Source organism: Pistacia vera, unplaced genomic scaffold, assembly GCF_008641045.1.
Source record: "Pistacia vera cultivar Batoury unplaced genomic scaffold, PisVer_v2 Contig67, whole genome shotgun sequence".
NCBI classification, from domain to species: domain Eukaryota; kingdom Viridiplantae; phylum Streptophyta; class Magnoliopsida; order Sapindales; family Anacardiaceae; genus Pistacia; species Pistacia vera.
In genome coordinates, this window is record NW_022196523.1 from 1,188,641 (window position 1) to 1,211,129 (window position 22,489).

Genomic DNA, 22,489 nt, shown 5'->3' on the forward strand with positions numbered 1-22,489 from the left:
AACACCATGTGACATAGGAAGAAATCCCTTTTTGGATTCTTCCATATTGAATCTCTTTAGAACCTTGTCAATGTATGTACTCTGACTTAGGCCGAGCAACCTATGTGATCTATCTCGATAAATCTTGATACCAAGGATGTAGGCTATTTCTCCTAAGTCCTTCATGGAAAAGCACTTGGATAACCAATTCTTTACCATCTGCAAGTTCGATATATCATTCCCAATTAGTAATATGTCATTGACATATAATACTAGGAGTGCCAATGCGCTCCCACTGAACTTCTTATTGATGAAACTGAATTCCTTAACGGCTTCGTCAAAATGAATGTTCCAGCTCTTTGATGCTTGCTTAAGTCCATATATGGACCATTGCAACTTGCATACCTTTTATTCTTGTCTTTCCAAAATGAAACCATATGGTTGTCATATAGACATCCTCTTCAAGGTTTCCATTCAGAAAAGCAATTTTGACATCCATTTGCCAAATCTCATAATCATGGATGCAGCTATTACAAGCATAATTTGAATAGACTTCAACATTGCTACTGGCGAAAAGGTTTCATCATAGTCTATGTCATGCTTTTACTTAAAAGCTTTGGCAAACAACCATGCCTTATAGGTATGCACGTTATCTTCCATGTCTGTCTTCTTCATAAAAAAATATTTACATCCTATGGGTGTGATCTCTTCGAGTAAATCCATTAGAGTCCATACTTGGTTATAGTACTTGGAGTCCATTTCAAAGTTCATGGCCTCAAGCCATTTCGTTGAATCTGGATCTGATATAGCATTATTATAGGTTTGAGGTTCATCATACTGATAAACTAGTATGTCGTCATGCTAAGTCACGAGAAAACCATACCTCTCGGGCTCACAACGTACTCTACCAGACCTACGTAACTCCTGTGTAATTTGAGGTAGTTCACTTTCTTCAACGACCTGTGGAGTGACCTCCTCCTAATGTTACTCCATCTCAAGTGGTACATCTGCCTATTCCTCATCAACAATATCTTGTGGTGTCTAACCATCATTCAGTTCAACCTTTCTACCTCATGTACAATGTTGGAGAAATTCCTTCTCCAAGAAGACTACCCCAGTTTGAGCTACAAAAACTTTTTGCTCTTCTAGATGGTAGAAATAATTCCCATGGTTTCCCTAGGATATCCCACAAATATACATTTGTCAGATTTTGGGGCAAGCTTATTTGACATCAATTTCTTGATAAAAGCACTACAATCCCAAATTCTCAAATAAGACAACTTAGGCTTTCACCTATTCCATAGTTCATTTGGAGTCTTCTCCATTGATTTGGATGGTTCACAGTTCAGTGTGTGAATCGCAGTCTCCAGGGCATAACCCCAGAATGATGCTGGTAGATAAGAAAAACTCATCATCGATCGAACCATGTCAAGTAAAGTTGATTCCTCATTTTCGATACACCATTATGCTGAGGTGTATACGGAGGTGTAAATTGTGATACTATCCCATATTCCTTAAGGTACTCTTCAAACTCCAAGCTTAAATATTCACCTCCTCGGTCTGACCAAAGAGCTTTAATACTTTTACCAAGCTTGTTTTGTACTTCATTCCTGAATTCTTTGAACTTGTCAAATGATTTAGATTTATGTCTCATTAAATAAATATATCCATATCTACTGAAATCATCAGTAAATGAGATGAAGTAAGAATATCCTCTTCTTGCCTGAACTATCATTAGACCACATACATCACTATGGATGATGCTTAACAGTTTTGTAGATCTTTCACTATTGCCAATGAAAGGCAACTTGGTCATCTTGCCTAGAAGGCATGATTCGCATACCTCATAAGATTGAAAATCAAACGTACGTCTCCAAATCTTGCCTAGAGAAATGTTTGGTTCAAATCGCCATGCTTGGCTTTCTTATTTTCAAGATTGAATATTCCTTTATCCATATCTAGAACATATAAACCATTATGTAATTTAGCATTTCCATAATGAATATCTTTCAAACTAAAAGACAACAATCTATTAGATATATCAAAACGATATCCAAAATCGTCCAAAGCGGACATGAATATAATATTCTTCGAGACTAAAGGTACATAATAACAATCAATTGGTTCCAAGATAAGGCTCGAAGGCAAAGATAACTAATAAACACCTACAACTAAAGCAGTAACACTAGCTTTGTTCTTAACATGTAGGTCTATCTCCCCTCGGCGAAGTGATCTACTATGCCATAGTCCCTGTACATTAGTACAAATGTGAGATGCACATCCAATGTCAATAACCCAAGATGTGTCAGGAGATAAGTTTATCTCAATCATGAACATACCTCTAGAAGAAGAAGCAACAACATTCTTCTTCTCATTTGCTTGGAAGGCCTTGAAGTGTCTCTTCTAATGGCTAGGCTCGCCATAATAGAATCAAACTACCTTCTGTTCTTTGCTGACACCTCCCACATACTTTAGAGTATCTGGGATTCAGGTTTGGGTTTGGTTTTGGTTTTAGCCTTAGCCTTATCCTTGCCTTTACCCTATCTTTCACCAGTGTTAGCATTAACTAAAAACACTAGTTTGAACCTTTTAATATCCTACTCCGTAGTCTCAATTAGGAGCTTAGGGAGTGTCCTCTCATTCATGCTCATTTTACATGTGAATTGAGAATAAGAATCAGGTAAGGACTTCAAGACTAAGTCACTGTCCAAACCAGAACCCAAAGTCTAAAGTTTAAATGAATTTGTGAGTTGTCATCATCTCTAGGCAAACTTTTGGAGACGTACGTTTTATTTGAAGTGTGTTACTTCATTTGTCCTCATTTTGTTTAATTTAACATCATCTCACTATTATTAGAAAAAAGTTAATATTATTTTTGAAAAACCACAATAATATAATTAATATTATTATGGAAAACCTCAAGAGGACCACTTTAGTTTTTTCCCTTACTTTTTAATGGATTAAACCTTTAATATATCTCCTATATAAGTGAAGTGTTTAGGTTAAAATTTTTTTATAAAATGCATTGACCCAGTTTGATGATAGTAACGTGGCTCAATAGTGAACTTTGTCTCTTGGTTCACATCGTTTCAGGTCATATTCAATTGTTCAATCCAATAAAGCTAAAAATTGGCTTCACACATAAAAGAAGGTTTGACTTTTCTAGTCTGATAAATTAATGGTGATATCATTTTCAGTGACTTAAAATACATTTTATTCACAAAGACAGATTTCAATGAGACTAGAATTGAATAAATTAAGCTTAAACTATAGTGAACAAAAAACAAAATCTATGACAACATTGGCTTGTAATTCATACATAGCAATTACCTAAATGTCTAAATTAATAGTTTGGATGGCTGTGCGGGTGCCCAAAGCTTAACTTAATTTGTTTATCAAATATAAGAGAGTTTAAACTTAATGAAAAAAGTATACAAATATTTATTTTAGTGCTGAAGTTCGCTCTAATTATTTATCAACCCTGTTATGAATACAAATTATTCTAGCCCCACAAAGACATCAACCACATTAATTCATTACAGCAATACTGTTTTTATTTTACAATAATTCTTTGCAACTTTTGAACAAATATATCGTCTTAAAAATTCCTGTCATGAGAATGTTTCAAAGCGGCTACATTATTACTACTCATGTTCTTTAAATTCTATATATAAAAAACATGAATCCTTTCATTTCTTGGGAATATATCATCTATCAAAGAAGGCTGCTGATGCGTTTTCTCTGGAAATAATGAAGTTTCTTCAGGAACATAACACTTTTCCAGTCATTTTTGGAAAAGTTGGGAAATAATACTAGCTAGTCCTACAAAATTTATATCCCACAACATTTATTTATAATCTTGGAAAGTAAATATTATTTATTATATGGTATAAACATATATGAAGACCCAACGAAAATTCAAAATGAATTTCAGTAACGTTTTGTTTTTTGATATAAGTTGCAGTGTGTTTTGTTGATAGGAAATTAGAGAAAGTGGGAGAAGATAGAAGAAAATTCTAAAGAGCTTATAGAGGAATACTTTAGATATTTTCTTTTATTTCCTCCTATTGTTTGTGTACCCTAGGTGGATTTATATACTAGAATGTAAAAAGAAATAAATAGTTCCCCTCCCTCTATAATATATCATGCAAACTTCATATGTGATTTGTTGACATGGCTTTTTATAACTTTATTTTATGCTCCTACAATATGTTTATTTTGTCCTATCAAGGGGGTAGCCAATGGTTGGCTCCTTGAGCTCTAGCCTATGAAATTTTTTAGATTAAAAAACATATGTCTTTTTAATTCAATAATACTATTGTTCCTAAAATTAACTTATGGGTTATTATCCGTTTCCTTCTTTAAGGTTTAATGAAAAACCAAAATCCCACCAATTGTTACAAAAACCCCTAGATACCTCCCCTCAGATTTGATAATTGATGAGGTATCTCTAAGGAAAAAAATCAAAAACCAAACCAAACCGGGAAACCGGACCAAAACCAGTTCGAAAAATCGGTTTTTCAGATTTATCGATTTGGTTTCGGTTTTCAAGAATGACTGGATTGGTTTTTCGGTTCGGTTAACGGTTTAAGAGCAATGTCAAACCAGTTAACCGAAACAGGTTTTGAAAACTGGTTTTGCCTAAGAATAAAAAAACTAAAAATCCCTAAACTGCTGACAGTATTGGGTATGCTTCTCCACCACTATCTTTTTCTTTTTCGTTTTCTCCTTTCACTTTTCTCTTTCTTTGTCATCTTCTCCTTCACTACTTTTTTTTTCTTCTTCTTCTTCTTCTCCCTCTCCTTCTCCTTCTCCACTTTTCTTTTGCTTTCTTGTCTTCTTCTCCTTTCAATTTTCTCTTTCTTTTTCGTCTTCTCCATTTCTTCTCTTCACTACTTTTCTCTTTCTTTTTCTTCTTCTCTTTGTTTGGAAAGGAGATTTTGGGTTGGTGGAGGTTATCCGACAATCCATAATTACACAACAACCTCAACAAATACCAAGGTGAAAGATGGGGGTACGAAAAGGGGGAAAAAGGCGATGATTTGTAATGGAAAAGGGTCGCAAAGGGTAGCTATTGCACAATGGTGAGAGTGGAGGGTGCACTAGGGTAAGGGTTAGTTGGGTTTTGGTCTAGGGGGTGCAAGGAAGAAGATGGTGGTTTTGGGGCTAGAAATGGCTAAAAATGCCAACAACGATGACTGCTAATGTGCATCATCTCTTGCTGAAATGTGACCGCAACAGTGAATTTAAGGAATTAAATTTTGTTTAAAAATCGGTTAACTGATTTTTCGAAGTGGTTTTTTGTTTCGGTTTAAACTGGTTCAAGTAATAATTTGGTTCGATTTCGATTTGAATTTCTACTTGAACCAATTTTCCAAAAAATTGTCGAAATCGGTTTGGTTAACTGATTTTGCACATCCCTAGGTACCTCCCCTTGATACCCTTATCTCACGGTTACTCCAACAGAAAATGTAAAAAGTAAAAATGACCAGATAGACAAATTGATTGGTCCTTATGATTTTTGTTAATTAAAATTGTGACTCCTTTCCCAAAAACTAGCAAATATATCCCTAATTTCTGTTAATTATACATTGTGACNTTTCATTTTTGACAATTTTATCCTTCAATGAATCAATATACATAAAACAATACAAAAGACAAGATTATACGCACAAGTTTCTCTAAACACCTCATTTTAATTTAACAAAAGTTAAGTTAGTAAATTATCAAAAAAGCGTTTTTACACAAAGAATAAGAGAATTTTTTCTAAGTTAAAATTTAATGTTAGAATTCTGGAAAATAACGCAGAACATATTCATATCCAATAAACTATTTGTTGTCTGGCTAAATAGAGTAAACAACATGTTCCCACCCAAGGTTTGATGAAATGGCAAGTTTTCACCCTTGGTTTCATAAATTTCATATTCTCACCCTTAAATTAACATTAAATCATTTAAAAAAATGGTCATAGGGTAAATTGGCCATTTTCATCGCAACAAATTTGAAATTAAAATAAAAATTTTAAAATAACCCTTCACATCTCAAAATTGACAAAGTGCTGCCTTCTTTGTTGCCATCGATGACCGTTTAGAGCTGATTTCGGTCTATGTTCTCACCAAAATTGATAGAAATCATCACTTTATCATTTTTCAAGTGTTTTTCAGCCTTGATAGCCCTCAATTTGACCAATTTTTGCCGATTCTTACAACCCAACTCCATCACATGTGACAAACATTTTTTACCTATACTCGACATCGTTGGCCTTCCCTAACACCACCATCTTCCTCTACTCAGCCCTTATACCAAAACCCCTATGACACCTTACTGTTTCCTTTGTCAATCGCCGACCACCACCACCTTTTGGTTTGCGACTTCTCAAGCTTTTTCTGGTCAATCCTTATCGGAAATAACCCTCATCACCACCCATCGCTTCTTCGGCATCTGATCTCCAAAACCCCCTACCAACCTGACCCTGTTAACTTTCCGATCGCCGTTTACCTCTGCTTAAGGTTTTTTTTTAAATAAAAATTGAAGAAAAAGGTGTTATTGAAAAATATTTGAAAGTAAGATGACTTTTTTCCAATTCTATTAATTTGGGGGTTAAAAAGTAACTTATTAATTTATTTGATAAGGATAGTATGATAATAGCACTTTATATACTGAGTCAGAACCCAAAAATCACTAAGGGGGTTAATTTAAGGTGAGAATTTGAAATTTATGAAACCATGGGTGCGAACTTTAGATTTGCCAAACCTTAGGTGGGTAGATGTCATTTACTTGGCTAAATAAGATAAGCTATAACCCAAATTAAAGGAGTTATCGACTTTTTCCCACCCAAATAATAGGGGTGTTCAAAAGAACCGTTCGGAACCGAAACCGTTGGGTACCTGGGGTTTGGTTCTGGTTCCTACCCAGAACCGATTGTCAACGAGTAGGTTCTGGTTCCAAAAATTTGGAACCGACACTGTACGATTCTAGTTCCTACGTCAAGAACCGGAACCGAGAACCAGGACTGAAATGAAATATTATTAAAGAGTGGGGGGGTTTTGGTAATTTACCTGCCACATATAAAAACTTTAGATTAGGGCAAAAAATTTCATTTTCTTTCTTCCCTTCTCACGATCTTCGTCTGCTCTTGCTCTCTGTCCACTCACTTCAGATCAAGGCAAAAACTTCAGCTTTTTTTTCTTTTAATTTGTTTGGTGAAGCGTGATCCTTGGAATCTAGAAGAAGACACTAAAGCACTCCAATTTCTTAAGGTAATTTCCATTTCTTTCTTTTAATTTTTTTTTGAATTTTATTTAACCATAAATGAACTCTATATCCTTATACTCTCTGATGTGTATACTGATTAATTATTTTGTAAAAAGTGGTTATCAAGTTAGCTCTGGGTTTATTTGTGATGGATTTGATTTTATATATCTGTGCTGGTGCCGGGTATTGTGAGTATTGTGTGCAAAAACTTTAAGCTAAAGCTGAGTATCATGAAGTTTGAAGTGAAAGCATGGAGCAATGGCAAAGCCCGGACATGACTTTTATTTTAAGAAATGTGTATGCATGTTTGAATTTATATGCGTATAACGTGTTTGTGTTTTGGCTTGTGAGAGTTTTGTTGCTAACAAACAATGTGGTTAACCTGTTGGACAAGAATTATGTTATGAATTGGTAGTCAGAGATAACAAATTGGGAAGCTTTTGAGTTCATTATTTATTAGTTAAAGTTGTTAGGTTATTGAGATGTTGTTCCGTGTTATGTATATCAGGAATTTTTATTGGACAGCTCAATAAAAAAGAATAGGAATTTAGGTAGTATTATAGTGGTTAAGTGAATTTATCCCTGCATCTCTGTTGCCTTAGAATGATTGATCTTCAAGCTCCTAAATTTCAAGTACAAATTACATAACACAAAATCTCAACAGAGAAAGAAACTCCATAGCCACGTTAATTAATCAAAAGATTTACAGCCTATACTGATCCTCTTTCTCTCAGAAAAGCATGTGACTTTGCCATGTTTTAGTTTAGCTTCTATTAGCATTTTTGCTTGGAATTTTGTCTTCCCCAAATGGGACAACATTAAACATGACATTTTGATATGATTTTATTTACTCATTGTGAACCTCTGTAGTTATTGGTGACTAAAGGTTCAGTAAAAGTTTCCTTGTAGCGTATTCATACCTGGTGTATAAATTTGTTAGTCTTTGTTTGGAAGTTATTTTTAAATTATTTTAACATGGAAGTTGTTTTCTTAATGCTGTTGTTAATAGGAAAAATAAGTCTTTTTATCTCTTGTATCAATGTTGTTTTGTGCTTATGTGTAGACGGTGAATTATATCTCTTTATTTATTCCCAAATTATTGGCTTCGTTTGGTTCAAAATTGGGAATACTACTCTTAGTATTCCCAAAAAGTTAAACAGTAAAATACCAAAAAACTCTCATTTTTTGGAATGCTACTTTCAATACTATTTAATTTTTTTTAAACCCTCTAAATTTGTTAATTTAATTAAATACCCCTAAATATTTTTTTAAAAATTACAAAAACACTCCAATAATTCACATTTACCAGATTCCGGCCACCACCATTGGAAAATGGCCGGAATCTGGTAGGATGGCGCACTATTGGCTGAATCTGGCCGGTAGTGCGCCGATCTAGCCTTTTCCGGCCAGATCCACCATGGATCTGGCCGGAAAAGGCCAGATCTAAGGCCAAAGATCTGGTCGTTGACGGCCGGATCTTTGGCCGTAACAGTCGGTCACAACGGCCAACAAACGGTCGTCGTTGACCATCAACGACGACCGTTTGTTAGCCGTCGTTGAGAGTAAATACGGCCAGATCTGGCCGTAGATCTGGCCAAAAAAGGCCATAGCAGCGTATGACCTGTAAGATCCAACCCGTCATGCACCGATAAGATGACTCCGGTCACCTCCGGTGGTGGTGGCCGGCTGGGGGTATTTGAGGGTTGATTAGGGGTGTTTTTGTTAACTTTTAATGTTTTATTATAGGGGGTATTTTGTAAAAAAACAAACATAAGGGGCATTTTATTAATTTATAAATCGTACCTCGTAATACCTGCCCAATTCAACTTTTTTTTAACTTTTTTCAAAAAACTTTTCCCAAAACCCCCAAATTTTGAACCAAATGAAGTCATTGTATTCAATATTTTGAACTTACTAATTGATTTTCTTGTATTTGTTTTGTTAGAAATTAATGCACATGAGGCAAGCAATTTAGAGCACGGAGCATGAAATATTTTTAGTTTTTCATATTTTGATATTATTAATTGTTATGTTACTTATTTTATATGTTATGTAATTTCATCATTTTAGTTTTGGAGTTTATAATTTTGAATTTGTGATTTTCAACGGAGTATTGTAATATTTTAATTTTGAATTTGTGATTTTCAATGGCTTATTTTAATTTTGGAGTTTGAAATTTGAAATTTATAATTTTAATTTTGTTAATAACAAGTGCCAAGTGGGGGGGTATTTGTAAGTTTTTAAGAGTTTTTTTGTTATTTTAAAAACTTTAGGGGGGGGGGGATAATGAATTTTATAGGGTACCCGGAACCCGGAACCGGAACCGGAACCGTTGTTAAAGATTTTGGTTCTGGGTATCTAGGAACCAGAACCGTCGATTCCGGTTTCGGTTCCTTCCAAAAGTGTAAGGTACTCGAAACCGAACATCCCTACCAAATAATGGCTTAATGATATTTCCTCACCTACAGACTTTTAAAATAAAACTTTACTATCCAAATTTATATTTTGTTCCCGATTTCAGCATCGTTGCAACCCAATACCACCACAATTCTCTTCCTTGATTATCTCTCACCAGAACCTCTCAAACCTTACTCTCGCCAACCCTATTAATCACCAACAATCGAGGAACTAGGGTTTGTGCAGCCACCCATCCCAAGTCAAATTCTGAACAATCTCAACCATCAAAATCCAAACTTTCATTACCAAAAGACTAATCGACTTTCCTTTTTCAAAAGCCTCAATAACTTGGATCGAGTTTGTTCTATGTTTGCCGTCGGAATATAAATTTGGATAGTAAAGTAGTATTTTAAAATTTGTAGGTGAAAAAATGTCATTAAGCCATTATTTGGGTGGAAAAAAATCTTTAACTTAAATTAAAGTGAAAAAAAAAAAAAAAACAGAAAGATTGCACTTACAAATGGGTTTACAAATAGCCCCATGTTACCTGACAGATGATGTGCCACATCATCCATTGCCAACTTCGCCTTTAGTAAAATATTTAATAATTAATATTGTTCGATCGCCTTTTTAAGTTTTTTCCAAAAATGGAACCACCAACCATCAGTGGCCATTTCAATTTGCTTAGTTTTAAGAAACGATAAGCCCAATATTAAGCTACTAAAGTGAAACTAGTTAAACGATTCAACTCAATACATGTGCGAATCTACATTATTCGCAACAGTGTTGTCACTCCCAATTAACCAGTTCCCCAAGACAACTGAATTAAAGGCTTTTATACCAATAACACCAGATTCATCAAAATTATACCCTAAACCATAACAGCTGATGATCAACAATTTACAAATCAACCCAGAATAATGGGAAGACTTAACCTGTATCCAAGAACACAGAATAAATACACGTACACTCATTCTTCACAGATGCGAATTTTTGCAGCGTTTGAATTCACCAAGCACTTCCTCCTCCCTAAGCCCAACAAGAAATTGGGCTAAACCTTCGAGAAACAAAGCTGCCTGATACAAACTCAACCCACTCACTATCTCCGTAATCACACTCTTTCTCAACCTATTCGCATCCATAAACACACTCACCATCTCTTCCATCGCTTCCTTCATTGCCTCTTCAATCCTTTCTCTTTTCCCTTCACAATCCGCCCCCCAATCCTCTGCTATCCTTCCCACAAAACCACCCTGTACCTTCTTAATTCTGCTCATCAATGCAGGCACCATTAGTCTTAATCCACATTCTATTTGATCGATGTGATTCATCAAGTGTTTGGATACATTCTTCCACGCCATCATCACTTGCCACGGTCTATCAAGACCAGCAACAACACCATCGCAAGAGTCATTTTCTTCTCCTTCCTCAGTTTCTTGATCAAGAAAGGATCTTAAAAGGTTGGTGAAGAGATAGGGGTGGAGATCACCGAGAAGGAGAAATGGTATTTCAAGAGAGTTGCGCCAAGAAGGGAAGAGAAGTTGAGGGAGGTTTTCTTGGGAGGCAGCGAGATCCAAGGTGTCATAGTAGGCGAGGAAGTGATGAAGGAGGATATCAATGCGTGAGTGGAGAAGAGTTGGTGAAGAAGATGAAGAAAGGGAGAGTTGAATGAGAGGGAGGTGGGTTTTCTTGAGAGTTTTAAACCATTTTGTGTAGTAATCTTGGAAGGAAAGTGTTTGTGGTTTTTTCCGAAAGAGAGAAGAAAAAGGCTTAGGCTTTGGCATCCTTTTTTGGTGAAGAAGATTTTATTTGATCTGCATTTGGTGTGACTGGATGTTTTCTGTTCTGTGCTTTATAGCTGAGCAGAGGTATATATGGAGGGAGGGAACATTTGCCAATCGGGCATAATATGGGCTTTCTAAGCGAAGTATGGACTTATGGTGGGCCTTGGCACTTAACAGAGATAAACGCGCCCACATGTGACGTGAAACTGCAGCAGTAAAAGTAACAAAGATAAAAAGGCGCCAAAAAGGGTAAAGCATTAGCACAGTGCAGCGCATATTAAGGAAGACAATATTTCGAAACGGTGCCGCATTAGGTAGTACTACTCACTCACCGACACCCCACTCCATGGATATTTATATCTGCATACAGTTAATTTTACCCTCTCTCTCAACACCACGCTTAAAATCCTCCGTACTTTGTTAAAACAAAAACACCAAAACCCACTCTCTCACTCACTTTCCTTAATTAAAACCATAAATTCCCACTCTCTCTCTCTCAATGTCTTCCAAATCCATCAATATCTTCATCTTCATCTTATTTCTACTCAGATTAGCATCTTCTGATCGAACCTCAGACTGCTCCAACCGTTGGATCTACATCAGACCGTTACCATCACGTTTCAATTTTGATCTCCTCTCAAACTGCTCTGCGTACCCTCTGTTTGACGATTTCTGTTCTTATTTACCCAATCACGGCCTCGGACCCAAAACCCATAACCATTCTCTCAGCTGGTACCGCACTGACCCAATCTTGCTTGAACAATTTTTTCACCGGAGAATTCTTGAATACCCTTGTTTAACTCAAGATCCCACTCTTGCCAACGCCATTTACCTCCCTTATTATACTGCCCTTGACGCTTTAAAGTACTTGTACGGACCCGAAGTCAACTCCAGCAATCAACACGGTCTTGAATTATACAATTTCTTACGCAAGGACGTTCCTCATATATGGGATCGCCACGCCGGTCACGATCATTTCTTGGTAATAGCAAGACCCGCCTGGGATTTTTCACAACCTTTTACTAATGATCCTCCCGTTTGGGGAACTTCGTTTCTTGAACTCGCTGAGTTTTATAATGTAACGACTTTGATTCCTGAGGGACGAGCTTGGGGTTGGCAGGAACAAGCGGTGCCTTATCCCACCAGTTATCATCCATCAAACTCCGTCGTTTTGGGGTCGTGGTTGAAACGCGTGAGAAATTCAAGAAGAAATAGTTTAATGTTGTTTGCCGGAGGAGGAGGCGTTGCTGCGACTCCAAATATTAGGAGAAGTATCAGAAATGAATGTGAAGATAATAGTACCGAGATTTCTGGAGGGTATTTTAGTAAAGTTTGTGAGATTGTTGATTGTTCAAATGGGATTTGTGAGCACGATCCGATTAAGTATATTAAGCCAATGTTGCAAGCCAATTTCTGTTTGCAGCCTCCGGGGGATACGCCGACAAGGAGGTCAACATTTGATGGGATTCTTGCTGGTTGCATACCCGTTTTCTTTGAAGAACAATCTGCCAAATCACAGTACGACTGGCATTTACCTCAACATATTTATGACGAATTTTCAGTGTTTATTCCGAAGGAGGATGTTGTGTTTAAAGGGTTGAAAATTGTTGATGTGTTGATGAGTATGCCAAAATATAAGGTGAGGAGAATGAGGGAGAAAGTTATTGAATTGATACCAAGAATTATTTATAGAAGACATGATAGTACTCTTCCTATGAAGAACATCAAGGATGCTGTTGATATTGCAATTGAGGGTACTTTACACAGGATCCAATCTAGGCTCAAATCAGTGTCAGTTCAATGACCTCACTTCTTTCTATTGTAGAACATTATTCATTATTCGTCTTTTTTGTTTACTACTTTGTACTTTATATTGTATTGTTTCCCGCAAACACGTCTGAGGAAACACAGTACTTGTATTGTATCTTAATTCGTAAGTTATAACAATACATGTTTATGACTTTGAAGATAAATAATTTAAGTTTATTAGGAGCGCCACAACTTTGAAGTAAAAAATCCAAACAAACAAAAAAGAGCTAATGGAGATTATGCGTTGGCGACCTCCTCAGTCATTTGCAGGACATATGTAATGAGAAACACCAACTGCCCGCGGAACAACTTTTCTCCTCTGTGATTTTCATGTTCAAGTAACTTTTCATCCCCATCTAAGAATAACAGAGCCCCAAGTTAGACCAGCACCAAAACCTGCTGCCACGATAGTATGGCCTGACTTCACCTTCCCGCTTCGAACAGCTTCATCCAACGCCAATGGTATTGATGCAGCACTTGTGTTACCATAATTCGCTAAATTTGATATAACTCGTTCTGATGGGACTTCTAAACGTGTTGCAACTGCATCTAGGATCCTTTGGTTTGCCTGCATTTTATCGAAACCTCTTATCAGTACTTGAATATTCTTTCATCCACAAAATCTCTGTTTCTAATTGAACCACAGAAAAATATATGTATAAAATGTTCAAGTTGAGAAATCTCAAGAGTGAGTTTGAAAGTCTATTTAACATCTTACATCTCTGCATTATTTCGCAGACTTCTTTCCTATATGACTAATCTGATAACTAAGCAGGTATGACCTGCCAAGATATTTTGAAGATAAGTATATATTTATAATGCTGAATTAATCAAATAAGATATGCTTTGCACATGATTTTTTACTGATGCTGACATTATATATCAAATTGTAATAATCAATGAAAGTTTCATCCTTCTCTGTTGCAAGCAAGAACCTCTAATTCCTATAACATGAAATTTGCGCCTAAAGCCGAAGCTCTCCATGATCTGAACCTTTTCAGTGGGGTTTTCTCTAATATGACAAGATAATGCATGATAAAGAATACAGACAGCAAAAAGATCTCATCTGACTGGCCAAACTCATACACCTCCAGGTGGAAGGTGAATATAAATCAAACCAAACAAAATACTTATTATGTAGACTCCATATCTCATACCTGATGAAGCAGTAACCAATCAATGCTGGACATGTTTAGACCAGCCTTTTGAAGGGAAGACTCAATTGTCTGTGGCACAACTCGCACGGCAAAACGGAAGACTTCTTTGCCATTCATATGAATGCATGAATAAGATGACTGCTTCGGGGGGAAGCCTAACACAGATCCATTAGATCCCAATACATCATCAATGTCATTTCTTTTGATGCCAGCATTTAGATGTCTGCAGTAATAAACATTAAAGCTCAGTTCCCTTCCTCTTAGCAAGAAACAAAAAGTTCTCTACTGAAAAATGTTGAGCACATACCTTTGGCCTCCACCATCACTATGCAAGTCAAAACTAAATAAACCATCCTCCTCAATGTCACAGGCCTGCAAAATCATTGAATTGCAACCGGAATGAAGTTTTATCAAGAAAAAATGAGCAGTTTCCAATTAATAATTCTTAGCCAATACTCATACAAGGTAACACAAACAAGACAACACTTAATAGCTTTATTAATTTTACTGACAGCTTAAGAAATTAAAAAATAAAGCGTTGAAGATGATATAAGAAACGTCCTGCTTTGCTTCCATCAGAGTTTGGTTTGAACCACTAAATGTAGAGTGAAAATTGTCTAAGCAGATTTAGTCATGTAGCTGACTGTCCTCTTAGTTTGCCAGCAGGTAATACTATCCCAAGTTTTATGACTTTGGTAATGAGTATTGCTGTAATCCTCCAGGAATTACATTCATCTAATCCCAAATTTCTGGATACAGGACAGGGCTAAATCGAAATGACTGGTTTTCATATAATATAGCAAAATGCAGTTACTCCTGCTCTTTTTATGACGCCCAAAGAAAAAAAAAAAAAAACATTTAAAATTTCTTTATCCAGTCATATTCAGTTTTCAAATAGCATCACAATCAAACAACTAAAGGACTGTTACTGTGTCACCTTGTATAGAGGAAAGGAAAAATAATTACCTGCAATAATACAGCACCAGCAGCATCCCCAAAAAGAATGCAGGTTCCTCTATCCGTCCAATCAGTAAATCGAGAAAGAGAATCAGCCCCAACCACTAAAACATTACGAAACCCACCTCCTGTAATTTATATAGCAGAGATTTGATTGTATTAGTCTTCGATCTATAGTTGGGACCTCTTCTAAAGCATAGTAAAGAAGTTTGTTACCCCTAATGTAACAAGAAGCTGATACAAGACCCAACACGAATCCACTACATGCAGCTGTAATATCATAAGCCAAAGGATTGTTTTTGCAGCCAAGTGCCTTTGGGATCTGATGAGTACAGGAAAACACAGAAAAAGGAGAATACATTAGAGTGTTTCCAATTCCAAGTCAATACAAAGGAAATTAACAAAAAAAACTTGAGCTGGAGGCTGCTGGACAGTTTTGTATAATTTGGTTCTGATATTAGTTGTCCCAAAAAAGTGAAGTTCAATCAAGAATTTTCTGATTTCTTATTTACAACAGATCACAACACAAAGACACATGGATTATGCACAAAATCAATGAAAATTAAGTACGCAACAAAGCCCACCAAGAATTATGCAATCTGATTTCTGCATGTTACCACAAATTCTCCTGAAGAATTTTCAGTGACAAAACTCTGTTTGCATTGGTTAACTTTGTAGTTGTGGAACTGAATTCTGGAATAGGCTAATGTTTCAAGTATTTTTGTGACAGGTTGAAGTTTGATGGAACCTTGACAAACAAAGGTGAAAAGGACTATTTGAACCAAATTAAGCCCAAATACTCCCCCAAAAGTCAACCAACCAGGCTTATATAACCAAATAGTTGCTCTGGTATTCCAACCCCTGCTCCAAAAGTACATTGGATGAACTATTGTAAGAGAACACCTTATTCATGACACCTCTGAAAAATTTCAATTTGGAGAAAAGGATAATTCACTGAGTGTAAAATGGAACTATCTTAAAGAAAAATGTTTCTAGATGCAGTGCATAGATTTTAGACGATTAGCTTCATGAACTATAGACATTGAGACAAGGCATCTTTCCTTCATGATGCACCATACAGATAAGTTGAGAATTATCCAGAAATTTTTTCAAAAATCTAAGGAAAAGAAGAAGAAGTGACATATCATCCTAAAATCTGTAAAAATATGCATGTAAATCAAATTAAAAATGGCATTCTTTAGACTTCAAGAATTCTGAAAAAAGATGGCATATGGATAGGATGACTTTATCAACACTTAAGAATTTCTACATTAAGGACATCAAGAGATAGCACTTGCTCAATGTTCCTGGTAAAAGTATCACATGTGATATAAATCAAATTGTTGACAAATCATAAGATGATACTGACGCCATGTACAAGCAAAATTCCCAGAATACATAGAAACATGCAACCATACATGATTATGTCAACATGGCTCACTTAAGGAATGAAGTCTATTATATGTAACATGAATTAATTTACTTTTGGATATAGACAATCCCATAGACCAATACCTGAGGAGCACCGCCAAAAAGGTCCTCTGGAGTGGATGTGCACAGCAAGACTAGGTCAACATCATCAGGATCGACCTCTGCCATCTCAAGAGCTCTGCTTGCTGCCTCAGCAGCAAGATTAGTTAAGCTTTCTTTGCCTGTAAAAGCCATGGTCAAATCGAGCTCTTCAACCAATTTAGAGATTATAATGCTAATGAATAGAAATATAAGTTTTCTTTCTTTTATTTATTTATTTTTGCCATCATTCAATTAATAAGAAAACAATAAACTAGTAGATGCGTTGGCAACAAAGCTAAACAATAAGTATTAGATCTCTAACACAACAATAAGATGGATTGCACTTAAAAGTCAGCAGGGATTAGATTAAACCATATTTGAGTACTATTTAAGGAAAAGGCAATCGTACAGTTGGAAACATTTTAAATAAATCAGATTCTGACTAGATTGGCTCAGATTTGTGAAGCTAAACAGCCTTCCTCAAGGCTTATGCTCAGCCAAAGTTACCTTATACATGACACTACCATGCATTACAAGCTTCAACTAACCTGATAGAACCCGTCGATTGTGGATCCCGGTTCGAACAGAAATCCATTCATCAGATGTTTCAACTATTTTTGCAAGATCATCATTGGAAACCTGAAGACTGGGCACTGCCGAGCCACAACCAACTAACTTGCAGCCTTTACTGACAAGCCTGTTTTTTGGCATGGAAACCGGAAAGGAGATGCAGAGCAGTTAGATTTTCAACTTTTTTTTGTGTGTGTGTGTGTTCTTTTACAAGAAACTATATACTTTGTATTAAACTAGTATAAGGTGAGAAGATACATTTGTGGATCAGGTGTTCACAAAGAGTTGGATTTTCAATTTGTAAGCAAGTTTCGTTTCCTTGAATAAAATCAGACATCGATATCACGACATGTCAAGGCCAGGCTGGACTTATCATACAGAACACACATCCTATAAACGGGCCAATTTATTGTACTTAGCTAGGTAAAACATTGAAAGAACAGAGCATGCCCCTTTTAATAGTAATTAAGCTTTGTGCAAAATCTAGGTGACACTAACATATGATCACTAACATCATGGAGGAAATGCAGCATACTGATTGGTTATTCAACAAAGGAAATGAAGCTGAAAGTTCACAAAATATAGTCTATATATGGCAGTGAATGCCTTTGAGATACATAGACAAAAAAGTTTCCTTCCCCATAAGTTTATAGCTTCAAGAAGAAGATGCAAATGTACTCTGGGACCAAAGAAAAAGGAAACCAAGCTCATGACATTAACCCATTTGCCACAGAATTATAGGATTACAAGGAGAACATATTCATCTGTTCCAAAATTTTGCTAAACAGTGTATTAAATTTAGACCCTCCTTCTTAAACTGCCTTTACATGATAAAAAGACCTCCAATGTAACATATTCTGAGAATAGGAATCAACTCTATAGTTGCACATAATCCACATCCAAACTGCACAAATAGCTCTCAAAGGTTAAACTCAGGCATTTTGCCAATCAAATGAGCAACCATTAGCACTATCAAATCTTGGAGTAGATACTTAAAAACTACATCAGAAGAACCATGACCAACTATGACATCCCTGATTTTCTTCATTAGTGCATTACTGTTAATAGATCACAACAAAAAGTAACATCCATTCAATGTTCTGATAGAATCAGGTTGTCTTCTAGGATCACACTAAAACAAGAAAATTGGTTATATCAAGGATTTCCACCTCTTGTAATTAGGAAAATGAATTAGAAGTTGAACTTTTCACCATTTTGTATTGAGCTCGGAACTTCACTATAACCTTCACAAAGCAAAAACCTATTTCATTTTTGCCACTTCAAGTAGCAAACAATAATGTGAAAACCAGAAAACGCATCTCATGAAACTTAAAAAAGTTAAGTGACTTAGTTCTCTCAACCGTAGAACACAAAAAATAATAGACTCTAAAACATTCAGCTACACCTAATTTGTCTTTGTTTAATACAACCGAGTAGAACTAGAAACTGACACCTCAGGTTTTTTTTTTTTTTTTTTTTTTTTTGCCACAAGTAAAGAGAATTCAGTGCAGTAATCTTTCAACCAACTGGCATGCATTGAGAAGACAAAGAACTTGTACTTTAAACTCATCCTTTATTTCTCACAATTCAATTGTTCATCTAATATATCCGCCGGATAAAGATCAAATCGTTGNCGTCGATTGTGGATCCCGGTTCGAACAGAAATCCATTCATCAGATGTTTCAACTATTTTTGCAAGATCATCATTGGAAACCTGAAGACTGGGCACTGCCGAGCCACAACCAACTAACTTGCAGCCTTTACTGACAAGCCTGTTTTTTGGCATGGAGACAGGAAAGGAGATGCAGAGCAGTTAGATTTTCAACTTTTTTTTGTGTGTGTGTGTGTTCTTTTACAAGAAACTATATACTTTGTATTACACTAGTATAAGGTGAGAAGATACATTTGTGGATCAGGTGTTCACAAAGAGTTGGATTTTCAATTTGTAAGCAAGTTTCGTTTCCTTGAATAAAATCAGACATCGATATCACGACAAGTCAAGGCCAGGCTGGACTTATCATACAGAACACACATCCTATAAACGGGCCAATTTATTGTACTTAGCTAGGTAAAACATTGAAAGAACAGAGCATGCCCCTTTTAATAGTAATTAAGCTTTGTGCAAAATCTAGGTGACACTAACATATGATCACTAACATCATGGAGGAAATGCAGCATACTGATTGGTTATTCAACAAAGGAAATGAAGCTGAAAGTTCACAAAATATAGTCTATATATGGCAGTGAATGCCTTTGAGATACATAGACAAAAAAGTTTCCTTCCCCATAAGTTTATAGCTTCAAGAAGAAGATGCAAATGTACTCTGGGACCAAAGAAAAAGGAAACCAAGCTCATGACATTAACCCATTTGCCACAGAATTATAGGATTACAAGGAGAACATATTCATCTGTTCCAAAATTTTGCTAAACAGTGTATTAAATTTAGACCCTCCTTCTTAAACTGCCTTTACATGATAAAAAGACCTCCAATGTAACATATTCTGAGAATAGGAATCAACTCTATAGTTGCACATAATCCACATCCAAACTGCACAAATAGCTCTCAAAGGTTAAACTCAGGCATTTTGCCAATCAAATGAGCAACCATTAGCACTATCAAATCTTGGAGTAGATACTTAAAAACTACATCAGAAGAACCATGACCAACTATGACATCCCTGATTTTCTTCATTAGTGCATTACTGTTAATAGATCACAACAAAAAGTAACATCCATTCAATGTTCTGATAGAATCAGGTTGTCTTCTAGGATCACACTAAAACAAGAAAATTGGTTATATCAAGGATTTCCACCTCTTGTAATTAGGAAAATGAATTAGAAGTTGAACTTTTCACCATTTTGTATTGAGCTCGGAACTTCACTATAACCTTCACAAAGCAAAAACCTATTTCATTTTTGCCACTTCAAGTAGCAAACAATAATGTGAAAACCAGAAAACGCATCTCATGAAACTTAAAAAAGTTAAGTGACTTAGTTCTCTCAACCGTAGAACACAAAAAATAATAGACTCTAAAACATTCAGCTACACCTAATTTGTCTTTGTTTAATACAACCGAGTAGAACTAGAAACTGACACCTCAGGTTTTTTTTTTTTTTTTTTTTTTTTTGCCACAAGTAAAGAGAATTCAGTGCAGTAATCTTTCAACCAACTGGCATGCATTGAGAAGACAAAGAACTTGTACTTTAAACTCATCCTTTATTTCTCACAATTCAATTGTTCATCTAATATATCCGCCGGATAAAGATCAAATCGTTGCCATTATCAAACTCTTGTGAAGAGGTATTCTCAGATGGTATATGTAGTGCCATCATTTGAAACCGAAATCTTATTTTAACAAAAAATCAACTCCCTTATAAAGATTCATCTTGTGCATGAATCACTTTTATCAGTTCATCTAATAAAGAATCACCACTTTACAAGACACAAGTGTTGTTACATAGAGCAATTCACCAATGAACTCAAAAACAATCACCATATCTAAACTACATAAATTTCAGGAAAACAAGTAAAATTCCCATTTTATTTGTCAAAGTAACACGCCGATATAAACAATGAAATCCGAAGATTAAAAGCAAATTAAAGTTTGTGAGCCAGCGAATACCATTTTCACCAACTAAACAACTAACGCCAAAAAAAAGAAACAATGAATCACTCAAAAACTCACCTGGGTGGTCTAGATTCAGAAGGAGAGACAGTGTTCTCAGAACCTTGAATGGTGGTGGAGCACAGTATCTTTTTAGAGAAAGAAAACCCAGATCGATATACCCTTATTGAAGGCTGAAGCCCGCTTCTGAAACTGGGAACAGAAGGTGTGAACAAGCCTGATGCATTCGCCATTTTGGACTCACAAAAACACTCAGGAAGACAACAAATTGAAAGTTTGTGCTTTTAAAGAAGAATGAGTGAGAAAAACAAGATCTTTTTAGCTAATAGTGGAGAGGAGAAAAATAGCTATGATTTAATAAAAGATTAAAGAAGTAGAGCATACAGAACACAATGAAATAAAATAAAGAACAAGAGCAGGGAGAGGGAGGTGCAAGTATTCTATTCTACTTAAAAAAGGGCAAAAAAGAAACACAAGAAGCAAGAAAATGAGGGCGATTATGCCAACTCAAATTGAGAAAACTCCAATGCCCATCTGTAATCAAAACTGTCAATTTTTTGGCTGTCTAAGCTACCGCACTCTCTCATGCAATGCATTGCTAAAATGCTTTCGCTATTTCCAAGATTTTCTTTTTGTCATCAACATAAATTACTGCTTCTTCTCTGTTTTACCCTTCTGGAAAACGTGGCTGAAGGTTGTTGGCAGTTATTTCCAGTTTTTTTTATTTTTTATTTTATTTTGGATTGGATTAGAATTACGACTACAAACAATACGTTCACTCTTTTCTTTGGGTTTCTTCCAATTCTCTTCTTCTTTAGTTAGTTTAGCTACTTTAGCCAGCCACCCCATTTCTAAATCATCTTAATGATATTCAACTTCCCACCTAATTAATTTCTTTTTTCTCTTTCAAAACATTGCCTATCGCTAACCTTATCAATTGATTTATGTCAAAATTTTACAGTCTAACACGGTTAATTGTTTTTTTTTTTAATCAAGGTGTTCAGGTAAATTTGTACACACCTTAATTAATTTTAGAACTTCAAGGTTTGAATCTAAAAACTCAAGGAATTGAATAAACCTCTTTTACCATGATAATCCTTTGAGTATTATGGCTATTTAGCCCTAAACCGTAAACCGTTAATTTATTGTAACTGTTTTGGGCATTATGGCCATTTAACGAAAGATCTTTTTAAAAAATAATAAATTAACTTAACCGACTCTAATTTAGATTAACCAAACACTAGTAAGCCTTAATCCTCTTGTTGTTAACAGGTGGCGTGTCGTGTTTTAATTGTACCGTGTCAAGTATGTCTCAACCCAAACTTGACCATTTAATTAACTGTGTCAAAGGTCTCAACTTGAACCCAACCCTTTTATTATTCGTGTTGTTACACATTTAGCAATTTGACCCATTTGCCATTTATATTTGTTACGTTATATAAA

The 22,489-nt window shown here is 35.6% G+C and overlaps 3 protein-coding genes across 3 annotated transcripts; 1 reads left to right on the plus strand and 2 right to left on the minus strand.

Moving 5' to 3' along the window:
• Positions 1 to 10,379: 10,379 nt before the first annotated feature.
• Positions 10,380 to 11,414, minus strand: LOC116112814 (protein INAPERTURATE POLLEN1-like). The gene is made up of 2 exons (XM_031398934.1): positions 10,650 to 11,414; positions 10,380 to 10,565 (listed from the first exon to the last, which is right to left on the minus strand). The coding sequence occupies exons 1-2, from the start codon at positions 11,412 to 11,414 to the stop codon at positions 10,380 to 10,382; spliced, it is 951 nt and encodes a 316-aa protein (XP_031254794.1).
• A 386-nt stretch (positions 11,415 to 11,800) lies between these two features.
• On the plus strand, positions 11,801 to 13,374 carry LOC116112832 (probable xyloglucan galactosyltransferase GT19). Its single transcript, XM_031398949.1, has one exon. The coding sequence runs from the start codon at positions 11,914 to 11,916 to the stop codon at positions 13,216 to 13,218; it is 1,305 nt and encodes a 434-aa protein (XP_031254809.1). The 5' UTR covers positions 11,801 to 11,913; the 3' UTR covers positions 13,219 to 13,374.
• On the minus strand, positions 13,313 to 21,589 carry LOC116112833 (3-oxoacyl-[acyl-carrier-protein] synthase 3 A, chloroplastic). The gene is made up of 8 exons (XM_031398950.1): positions 21,107 to 21,589; positions 17,398 to 17,546; positions 16,853 to 16,989; positions 15,554 to 15,659; positions 15,347 to 15,465; positions 14,688 to 14,752; positions 14,381 to 14,603; positions 13,313 to 13,791 (listed from the first exon to the last, which is right to left on the minus strand). Exons 1-8 carry the CDS (start codon positions 21,277 to 21,279, stop codon positions 13,570 to 13,572), a joined length of 1,194 nt encoding a protein of 397 aa, XP_031254810.1. The 5' UTR covers positions 21,280 to 21,589; the 3' UTR covers positions 13,313 to 13,569.
• Between the last annotated feature and the right edge of the window lie 900 nt (positions 21,590 to 22,489).